At 40.3% G+C, this 11,166-nt stretch overlaps 1 protein-coding gene across 2 annotated transcripts; it reads left to right on the top strand.

Moving 5' to 3' along the window:
- Positions 1-758: 758 nt before the first annotated feature.
- On the top strand, positions 759-4,942 carry LOC111325657 (uncharacterized). Of its 2 annotated transcripts, XM_088738411.1 has the most exons (3): positions 759-1,036; positions 2,969-4,252; positions 4,640-4,942. In XM_088738411.1, the coding sequence occupies exons 2-3, from the start codon at positions 3,922-3,924 to the stop codon at positions 4,906-4,908; spliced, it is 600 nt and encodes a 199-aa protein (XP_088594537.1). In that variant the 5' UTR covers positions 759-1,036; positions 2,969-3,921; the 3' UTR covers positions 4,909-4,942. The 2 variants fall into 2 exon arrangements, with proteins under 2 accessions (XP_088594537.1, XP_088594538.1); XM_088738412.1 differs by lacking the exon at positions 4,640-4,942 and having other exon boundaries at positions 763-1,036; positions 2,969-4,615.
- The last annotated feature ends 6,224 nt before the right edge of the window (positions 4,943-11,166 follow it).

The following is an 11,166-nucleotide window of genomic DNA, read 5'->3' as shown; positions in this document are numbered from 1 at the left end:
TTGTCCATCGCCGCCATGTTGGTGGACGTAAACAATAGACATCTCATTAGCTCCTTTTGTTCGTCCACCAGCATTTGTTCCTTTCACCGTTGTTACCTGTGTCTCTGGAGATTGGTTGCAAACCACTTATTATCCAATATAATAGTGATTCGTATGATGCACGATCCTCGCAGTAGATAGTGCTATTTAAGCAATAGCGAAAATCAGACCTGAAAAAAATCAGGCCTGTACGGGATTCAAACCACTGACCTCTGCGATACTAGTGCAGCGCTCTACCAATTGAGCTGACAAGCCGACTGGGAGCAGGCCGCCAAGTTGATTCGTAATAAACCCGTGAAAGTGATAAATCAGATACAATTAATGAAATATATGAAGTTCATATATTTTGAACTGCGGTATTAGATACGTATGATGCACGATCCTCGCAGTAGATAGCGCTATTTAAGCAATAGCGAAAATCAGACCTGAAAAAAAAAATCAGGCCTGTACGGGATTCGAACCACTGACCTCTGCGATACTAGTGCAATCTACCTCAATACTTTAAGGGCTTGGACCTCTTGACGAGGCACATGATGAAAAGTTGAAACTCTTTTACTTGAGAACTGAAGTGTTGGTTGCATTTGACAGGACGCAATCAAAGCTTCCACTCTTTTACTTGAGAACTGAAGTATTGGTTGCATTTGACAAGACGCAATCAAAGCTTGTACCGTTGATAAGTCCTTTTAAAATGAAAATTGTTTCTCAGGATAGCTCGATTGTTACTTGAAGATTTTTCCCATTTAAGAGTTGTAAAAAAGGCTGGAAGAATGTTTCGATCGTGTTTTGAGATGTAACATAATGAAATCACAATAACGCAAAGTAGGACATGAATGTACGTTTCTTCATGGCAGATGTTGCCTCAAGTACAAGGCAAGTACATCTTACGTCAACCTGAATGCTGTCCTACTTGGTTCTATGCCATGATGTATCAATGCTGGTTCTATACTCCAGTGGAAAGGCCACCTTTCATCGCCATATTTGATGGCATCTCGTCGAGGTTAGTCACCATAAATGACCTCAAGCATCGCACTTTTGTAGTTAAGACTTGGTATATATAGACTTGGTATATATAGACTTGGTATATATAGACTTGGTATATATAGACTTGGTATATATAGACTTGGTAAATATCTCGCGTGCGTGCGTGCGTGAGTGATTCAATGGTCTTGCGAAGGTTTTTCCAGAGACCTCTAATGAGTTAGTATCGTTGATCCCGTATGGCCGAGGGATTAAAGCAAGTGAAGGTATCACTGATTGCAGCATCCGCTCTTTAAGTACGATTGCCCACGGTATGAGTACACTTAAGGTGGCTAGCACTAGTTTCCTCGCGCGGGGAACAGGTCACTCTTGCGTCACGCGCAAGAGAAACGTGCGACAGAAGCGCGAGATTAAAAGACGAAAAAGATGGCGGCGCGAGGCTTTTTTCTACTTTTGTAAGAAGTTTACCCAACAGCGTGTAAGTGATGTGTTGAACGGCCACTCCGTATGCCGGAGACAGAGACGAAGATAAAGAAGACGATTCTCGGAGACATAAAGGTTGCTTCACATCTAAATGAAATATCTAACCGATATGAAATCTTGCGGCGGCGAAAATGGAGAACTAAAGTGAAGGATAATCTGCCTGAAGTGGAAGAAGACTGTGAAACTTCAAGGAAAATAATATAATATGGCCAGAAGTTGTGAGTAGGTCCTTTAATATAAGCCCGGGAGGCTTTCTCTGATGGCTATTGGATGATTTTCTCAGCAGTACACGTCTGTAAACATCAGATCGTAGGTGCTCGTGCGAACACGCGTGATAGTCAGCGATAGCTATAACAGATCACGAGCAAATGTCGATCCAAAAGAATCCAGATTTTTCAATGCGCGAGAACGCGCGTGGGAAATACTGAATTCACGAATGCTATTTCATGAAAACAAGTCCGGTGACCCCTTCTTTTATTGTTCCAATATGATAATAACGTTGAAAAGAATCGTCAGAAGAAAAAAAATAGAAAATTCTACGGAAGGACATTCGCGAGGCGTGAAAATTTCCTTTTCTAAATTTTCTGAAATTCCGTTGCGTATAATTTTTTAAAAATCTTTGTGCATTTTCTTTTCAAGTGCCGAAGGCAATCACTAAGAAAAATCACGGGGTCACCGTGTTAGTTTTCAAATTATTTGAGCCATTAGGAAAAAAATACGTCTGAATAATCCTTTGAAAGCGTTGCTATGGAAACTGCTCGTGACGAAATTACACCTATTTTTGGATAGCCATTGATTATATAATTCAGCCCTGTAAAAGTGTTCAACTGGCCTTGGTCAGTCTTTTTGTTGTATTCTTTGAAGTTACAAACCATCGAAAAGATGAAAACTGGTACCAGCCACCTCAAGTACACCAAATACCTCAGACAAATGCGAAAACGATACTGGTGTATCTTTCTCTGTGTTGAGAGAAATTAATCCTCGCAAGAACAAACTCTCTTGAGACATGCGCAGAACATGTGCAGAACATGCCCGAGCGCGTGGCTCGTCCACTCGATACTTGTTAACTAACCTCAGTTAATTTTAGAGAAAGGAGAAACTTCAACTTCTGTGGATCTTTTTGGACTTCTAGCCTCCTAGAAGTCATATGAAATGCCAGCAAGAGTAATGAGGTGCTCTAATAGCAAATTGTGTTTAATAAAGAAGAAATAAAACAAAGCAGAAACGGAATCTGAACTTTTTTCTCATCAACCAATTTGAGGAATTTTAATTAACAATTGAGAGAAAACGTGAGAAAGTGTTTGCATCGGTATCTGTGAGAAATAAAACTGTGTAAATTTGTGATTAAATTATTCAATTTAAAGGCTCAAACGTAATAACTTAAAGTAGGATGTTACAGCGGAATAAATTTTTCTTGGATTGACCATAACCTACTTCACTGGGCACTGAACATATAATTATTTTGTAGGACACCAGGAGTGCGCTTAATAGCGACTTGGTTAAGTCAGCATATCCAAGGAAGGTCTTTACCCCTGAATAAATGCCAGTCTGAAGATCCTTGCCTTGTGGAGGATAAAACGAGTCACCCATCCGCAAGAGACGTGACTGATTACCACAGAGAAAGAGAGAAAACGTTATATGAAGGACACTTACATGGGGATGGTGAAAATAATATAGCCTGCATTGACAAGTAACCCTTATTTCGAATATGGATAAAAAACGAGGAAGGACCTCTTTCGATTATAACACATCCCTCTTCTAAAACCCTCTATGTGGTCAGCAAAGGAATTAGTGACGCCCAAAACAAGGTTAATGTCGAAACTTCATCAGTCCGTCAGCCTGTTTATAGACAGATATCGCGGAAACAGAGAACTGGCTCGCACGAAGGCGAGGCTCGCAGTTTTTTAGTAAGGGGAGACTGGGAAAAACGCCATAATGTAGGTTTAGCACATAGCGCATCACTAACTGCTTTTCACCGTACAATCGACAGAGTCGGTGAAGACCTGGATGGAGACTTAAGAAACGACCTGGATGAAGAAGAATACTGCTTTAGAGACTTGGGAAAAGGCCGGGGTGAGGGTTTGGCGAAAAGTGCCACATTAACTGATTTCACCCTAAAAATAAACAGCAAATGCGTATAATTCGGTAGAGACTTTGGAAACGTCCCCGGTAAAGTTTTGGCGAAGCGGAAGTCACCAACTGCATTCACCCTAGCAATCAACAACGAAGACGGATACCAGAATAAAGACTGGAAAAAATCCCTGGGTCAAGGTTTGGCGAAGAGTGCCTCATTAACTGTTTTCAGCCTAACAATCGACGCCAAACGTGGATACCTGCATTAAAACTGGGAAAAAGACTTAAGTGAAGGGTTGGCTAAGAGTGCCTCACTAACTGCTTTCACCCTAACAATCAACAAATAACATGGATTCTACAAACAAGACTGGAAAAAAAGCCGGGGGTGAAGGTTTGGCGAAGAGTAAGTCACTAACTGCTTTCACCCTAATAATCAACGCCTATTTCAGAGTCCTGCATGACGACGGGGGAGAAGACCTTGGTGAAGGTTTTGCGAAAAGTGCCTCATTAACTGATTTTACCCTAACAATAGGCAGCAAATACGGATACATCAGTAATGCCTTGAGAAACGTCCTGGGTGAAGGTTTGGCGAAGAGTAAGTCACTAACTGCTTTCACTCTAACAATCAACAACAAACGCGGAGACCTGTATGAAGAATGGGGAAAAGGCTTAAGTGAAGGTTTGACGAAAAGTAAGTCACTAACTGCTTTCACCCTAACAATCAACAATAAAAGCAGATCCTACAATTAAGACTGGGCAAAAGCCGTGGGTGAAGGTTTGGCGGAAAGTAAGTTACTAACTGCTTTCACCCTAACAATCAACAACAAACGCGGATCCTACAATGGAGACTGGTCAAAGGCTGTGGGTGAAGGTTTGGCTAAGAGTAAGTCACTAACTGCTTTCACCCTAACAATCAACGACGAACACGGATGCTACCATCGAGACTGGGCAAAAGCCTTGGGTGAAGGTTTGGCAGAGAGTCCGTCACTAATTGCTTTCACCGTAACAATCGACAACGAACATGATGGATTCTACAAACAAGACTGGGTAAAAGCTGTGGGTGAAGGCTTGGCGAAGAGTAAGTCACTAACTGCTTTCACCCTAACAATCAACAACGAACACGGAGTCTACGATCAAGACTGGGCAAAAGCCTTGGGTGAAGGTTTGGCAGAGAGTCCGTCACTAATTGCTTTCACCCTAACAATCAGCAACGAACATGGATTCCACAAACAAGACTGGGCAAAAGCCGTGGGTGAAGGTTTGGCGAAGAGTAAGTCACTAACTGCTTTCACCTTAACAATCAACAACGAACACGGATTCTACGATCAAGACTAGGCAAAAGCCTTGGGTGAGGGTTTGGCGAGGAGTAAGTCAATAACTGCTTTTACGCCAATAATCGATTACGCAGTCCTGCATGAAGACTGGGGGAAAGGCCTGGGTGAAAGTTTGGTGAAGAGTGCCTCATTAACTGCTTTCACCCTAACAACAAACAACGAAAACGGATGCCTCGATCGAGACTGGGAAAAAGGCCTGGGCGAAGGTTTAGCGAAGAGTAGGTCATTAACTGCTTGCACCCTAACAATCAATAACGAAAACAGATGTCTCGACAGAGACTGGAGAAAAGGGCTGGGTAAAGCTTTGGCAAAGAGTGCCTCACTAACTGCTTTCAATCCAACAATAAACAGGAAATACGGATACCCCGATAGAGAATTGGGAGAAGGCCTCGTTGAAGATTGGGCAGAGTACCTCACTAACTGCTTTCACCCCAACAATAAACAGAAAATGCAGAGACCTCCACAGAGACTCGGGAAAAGGTCTGAATGGATATTTTGCGGAGAGAACGTCATTAACTGATTCCACCGTAATAACCAACAAAAACGGCCCGAGAAGAAGATTGCGGAATAGCAAATGTCTGATAATGTGAGGATGGCTTTCAGAGTAGTCTTGATTATAGATGTTTCTTTCCTTTTGATGTTGATAGAGGTGTCTACGTAAGCACACCGTCTTGTGAATGGAAGCGGCATATCAATCATTAAGAGAAAACGTTAGGCTGAGGATTTCTTGAAGTATTCAATCAATGAACGAAAAATTAAGAGGTGTATTGCTTTTGCGTTGCACTGACGCGAATAGAGAAAGAATGCAAAATAATACACCAAAAAACACGATGTCAAAATCTTTGTTGGAAAAGACGAAAACATACCTGAAGTCTTGTTATAAACCCAATCTAAGTATTTCAATCTCCGAGGAAAAGTACAAACTAAATCAATACCTATCTTAACGCAGATCATTCAAAGGCACTGAGAAAACAAAATAAGAATTTTGGAAGAAGCAAATCATCGCATCTTGAACATAACGACACGACTGAAAAAAGCTTGCAATGCACAGGCACAAACATGCTATGCTGACGTGCTCGAACGATTTAAAAGAACTTCTCTCTCCATGTGCTCATTTCAAATGACCCTGTTTGAAGGAAGGATTCATTATGTTACCAAACTCCACTTCAGTTATGCAAAATTTTTATTACTAATTTTTGCCTCTTGCTTAAAAACCTTTAGCTAAAAAAAATCAGGTTTCTAAGGCTGCTATTAAAAATATACATTTATGGGAATATTTGTTATCAACGGTGTCTTCCCTTTATTGCTGTCATATTTAAACAGACGAGCTGATATGACTATTTTAACTCCTTCCGTTTCCACCTCTCCAAGAGAGAGAAACCTCCCTTTCATTGCAAGTGAATAGGGAGTAAATATTGAAAACATATAATAACCGAAGAAATAGAAGGCGAAGTTAGGTGAAGGTCGGAAATTCGCATGAGTTTTAAAGTATTCGAGGATGACTCCCGAGAACTTGAACGCGAATGGAAAAATTAGCAGCGAAACAAACAGTGATTCAAACAAAGCGGAATTGTTTAAAAAGAAAAATCTCATATTACTCTAGGTTAAAGAGGGCGAAAATATTGCCTTGCAAACCAATTGTGCAAAAGAAGGTTACTTCCCATTTGCCTGATTCTTTATTCGATGTTACGTCACCTAACTTGCTTTCCCGCTCAATTTTTCCGAACCGAGGACATCGTTCCCGCAGACACCGCCAAAGACCTTGGTGTGATTTTGGATTCTAATTTAACTTACGATGAACACATAATTAAGACCGCTTCCTCGTGCATGTCCCGCCTCGGCCAAATAAACCGTGTCAAGCATGTTTTCGACAAACGTACACTTTTGATGATTATTAATTCCTTAGTTTTCAGCAGGTTATTTTATTGTTCCAATGTTTGGTCAAATACCTCAAAATGTAATGTTAACAAGTTACAAGCGGTGCAGAACTTCGCATGCCGCATTGTTAGCGGTGCGCGTAAATTTGACCACGTTACACCAATTCGCAAGGAACTAAACTGGCTTTCAGTTCAAAGCCAGCTTTACTACCGGAACGCTACTATGGCCTTTAGATGCATGACTGGTCAGGCTCCAGATTACCTCTCATCAAAATTCATAAATCGAGCCGAGGTTAGTCGACGTAGCACCAGAAATTCGCAGCTTTTGCAAATTCCATTCTTTAGAACAGCTAGCGGTCAGAGAACATTTTTCTCTAGACCTGTAAACTTATGGAACTCTTTGGATAATTCCTCTAAACTGTGCAACACCGTTAATGTTTTCAAAAAACGTTTAAGGACCAAATTACTCAAAGAGTTGTAATTTTATTTGTATATTTGTATATTTTTATTTTTCTTTTAGAACATTCAGATTTTAAAAAATATTTAATTGTAAATAGGATTTTTTAATTGTAATAGGATTATTTTTATAACATTGTCTTTGAAAAGCCCCCTTGGGGAATGTCAATAAAGTATGTATGTATGTATGTATGTATGTATGTATGTATGTATGTATGTATGCATGTATCTCGTTTTGTTTGTATTTCAAAGAATTCAAATATTCTGTCCTGCAGCAAGTTAGACTAATTTTGACGCGATGTTTTTCGCCGTGAGGTAATTCTGTTCTGTCGTGAGGTCAGCCTGTAGGCTAAGTTTAGTGCGTCAGTTGCTACGTGTCTCTCAGCTCCGGTCCTCATTTCATTAAGACAGACGATTTATCATTTGTTTCACGTATTCTTTGCTCCCTCTTTTGCGGTCGCATGACTTGACATGTTTTACAGCCCCAACTTATGCTCTATGCGAGGATTCAGCCGGAACTACACTGGGTTTTTGCTCGGACGAAGGGATAGCGCTAGAAACGTCAGGTTTAGAAAACACTTTACGATGGCCGAATTACAAAAAAATCTACAACTCAGTTGACAAAACTTAATTATCCCGTAACTACAATGGTTCGTTTAGTCCTCGATGTTATACGTACAATCCAAACCACGAAATTTAATCGCTGAAATTGTTATGATCATCATGCGTCTTACCCCTAAAAACTTTCACGTTGCGGTGAAAAGACTGCGGTTGAATCCTACATATCAATCCCATATGTTCCCTCATGAATGAGTCCTGCTTGGTAGTAGTATGGTGCCTAGAGGCGTAAATGCTTTTTTGAATAAGGTTTTAGTTTTGGAGCCAGCTTACTCGTTTCAAGCCTTTGCTTCGCCCAATAAGAAAAGGAACGTCACTTAACTCCTTGCACACCATTTCTTTACTTAGAGTCTTGTCATTGGCAAGTGTTTTTTTACGTGCACTCGATCCAAAGTTGACCTTTATTTCACTTCGCTTTTTTGACACGTGGCGTTACTGCTAAAGCTTGGTTTTTGCATACTTTAACCTTCCATACTGCGCTTTGTTTCTGCGTTCACAATATTCACATTTTGTTCGGTTTCAGTTATAATTCTCCGGCCTGGATTTGCAAAACCATGCCTACCACGTTTTCATTGGAAGCTGCATATCACCTGCTGTCGTTCACGATTCGTATTTAGGCTCATTCCCTCTGCTCAGCTGGTGAATTGAGACCCTGTAATTGACCTTGCTGACAGCTGACAGCTGACCGCTAGGTTTTCTTTTGAAGGTGGACATCGTTTGCTTTCAATTCAGTTTAACCATCTAGAGTGTGGGGGCTTAAAGGGCCACGCTCAAACTGGATGCACTGGGACGAGGGGAAGGGTGGTACTGGCCTTTCTCAGTATTTTCTGTATTACAGAAAAACGAAAGCCTACTGTATGTGTAATATTATTGGACTAAACCTTTGCAATCTTGATCGAGAACCAGCTTTTTATACATTCCTCTAGTGTCAATCGTCTATTTTAAACGAATTTTTGTCGTTTCATTCCACGTTCGCGATAACGAAGCCATCGCAAAAATTCGTCCTGAACCACGGAAAGTCGCCGTATTATATGGCTGGCTAAAATCATTTTAAAAGCACGGAATGAGGGGCGAGAAAACGATCTTAGAATCTGCATAAGCCTTGCTACACAGAATTTCGGAGAAAAGTCTTGCGTGACCATCGGACGGGGAAACGTTAACTTTACAATCGATCGCAAGCCTCTGATCCCATGTACATTTTAAGTAACCTTTCTCACCGGTGAGATAAAATCCAGAGATACATTTCTTCAAAATTTCATCCTTGGAATCCTCAGCGCGTTGAGCATGACGAATTTATTCATGGGAAGCGGAACGCTTCTTCTTTTACGAATGCTTTCTTTGCGCGTCGTGAATGACACGAATAAAAATTCGAATATTCGAAGGTCTTCGTCTCTTTGTAATGCGCTTGGACATCAAAGGTCGATTTCTAGTAAACCCGGGTATCACTTTCGTTCACTTTTGTGTCCAAGAATATAATATTTCCGAGTCTTATCTTTCAGCCGTGAACAGTGATTGTATCATGATACAATGTGCAAAATGTCGCTGTTTGCCCATCTAACAAATTCTTTCATTTTATCTTTAGTTCTGGTTAGATTTTTGGGCCCCATAGTTAATTGGAGCTCGCTCTCTAGTTGAGCCCCTCGGTAGGGGCTTTCTTAGCTTGTTTTGTAGATTTAGGTCAGGATCATATCCTTGCACGGCGCAGCCCATGGGCTAGGTCACTGTGCTGGTTGAGTTTCCGAAGCAGGGGGCCTGTAGAAGGACTTTGAGTTTGCTGTATGCACATGTCAGTTTTACAGATTCATTCAAATACCAGTTCACATTGCTGCAACGGAAAACTCTAGAGTGTGCTTTTAGAATGGAAAGTAAGTTCGTGCATCGCAAATGAAATAACTTAAATACCATAAGAACTATAGGACAAAAACACTATGGAATAAAATGATGGGCAAAGACTCTTATTAAATGAAAATCGCAATTTTTTCTCGACAAATGAGTCAATATGTACAATTCAAACAAGAGTATCAAGTACGTGACCAATTTTCTTTTATAGTTTATACAGTGCGTATTCAAATATTTCCTTTCAAGATATTACACCATAAATAACATGCCAGAGCGAAAATTTACTTAAAAAACATATGCGCTAATCGGTTACTGGATGCGTTTATTTATTTAGGTAGCCCTTTAACTCCTAGAAGTTATTAACATAAAACTTCTCCCTATAATTTCTGTAGATTATTCAGCAAACAGGCAATAAGAATACTCAAACTTATTAGGCAGAAGTTGTTATCATGATCTAACACCAAATTCCCAAAACTAATTTCCAAGGAAATATGTAGCAGCTTAAGGGAAGAATTAACTATCAGATCCTGGGAGATTAAGAGTAAAAAAAAATCCTTACAGCTGAAGTGAAAAACTGGTTGAGTTTTTAAACAAAGTCAGACGCAGCCCAACGTCTTACTATTAATTGGAATCAATGTTAATAATTGACTCCCACCTTCAGTCACTTTAATCCCGAGCTCTCTTTCTGATTGAGTATCATTGAAATTTTGGTTTATGTATCATTCTGGGCGCCATGAAAAATTGCTTTAACAAGAAAGGACACCTTGACATAATTTTTATACGGTAAATACAAGTGAACACCAAAGAGAAAGGCAAAAATCCAGATGAGAAGACCAGGCTGGAATTGAAAGGCTAAATTTTTCAAGAAGCGTCAAAAACCCTAAAGTAGACCCTTCATGCTCATACTTCATCGGAAAAATCCGATATTATATCAAATGAAGAGTTAGAATCTTGACGACATAAATTCGCACACTCTTCTTCAGCATTGACGAAATCTTCTGATTCTGTCATTTCTTCGCCATTAATATTTTGAAGCTCATTCTGTGTTCCATTTTGTACAAATTCTTGTTCACGTAGAACTTGTGGTCTTCCCAAAGATGCGCTGTTGCGCCCAATTTTCTGGAGGGCTGCGTGGATTCTTAAGTGAGGTAGACTTTGTAAAAGGTGATCACGATGTTTCCCATCCAGTTAAAAAAATAATGAAAAAAAAAATGATGAAAATGAACCATCACTCCTGGATGATCATTGACACTTCAGTTCGAATCGCCACCCATTTTAAGAGGAAATTGCTTGTTTAATTTTGAGTGAATCATTATGAAACGGTGCCAAGCGCATGGGCAAATATCAAACAAGTGTAAAGCGTGTGAAAACATACAACGGCCACATAGCGTGGAGTGGATGCAGCTGGCGCCAACTGATTGGATCATTCAACTGGTAAAAAGTGCGGTAAAACGTAAAGAGGTTTGTGA

This window comes from Stylophora pistillata, chromosome 11, assembly GCF_964205215.1.
Source record: "Stylophora pistillata chromosome 11, jaStyPist1.2, whole genome shotgun sequence".
Classification (NCBI taxonomy): domain Eukaryota; kingdom Metazoa; phylum Cnidaria; class Anthozoa; order Scleractinia; family Pocilloporidae; genus Stylophora; species Stylophora pistillata.
Note: the sequence above shows the minus strand (reverse complement) of the source record. Positions and strands in the feature narration are given on the sequence as shown.

Bases quoted from the DNA above. Each gene is read 5' to 3' on its own strand.
- LOC111325657 (XM_088738411.1), top strand. From the start codon at position 3,922: ATGGATTCTACAAACAAGACTGGAAAAAAAGCCGGGGGTGAAGGTTTG. The intron at 4,253-4,639 runs GTTTGACGAAAA...CTGTGGGTGAAG, and splicing joins GGGAAAAGGCTTAAGTGAAG to GCTTGGCGAAGAGTAAGTCA.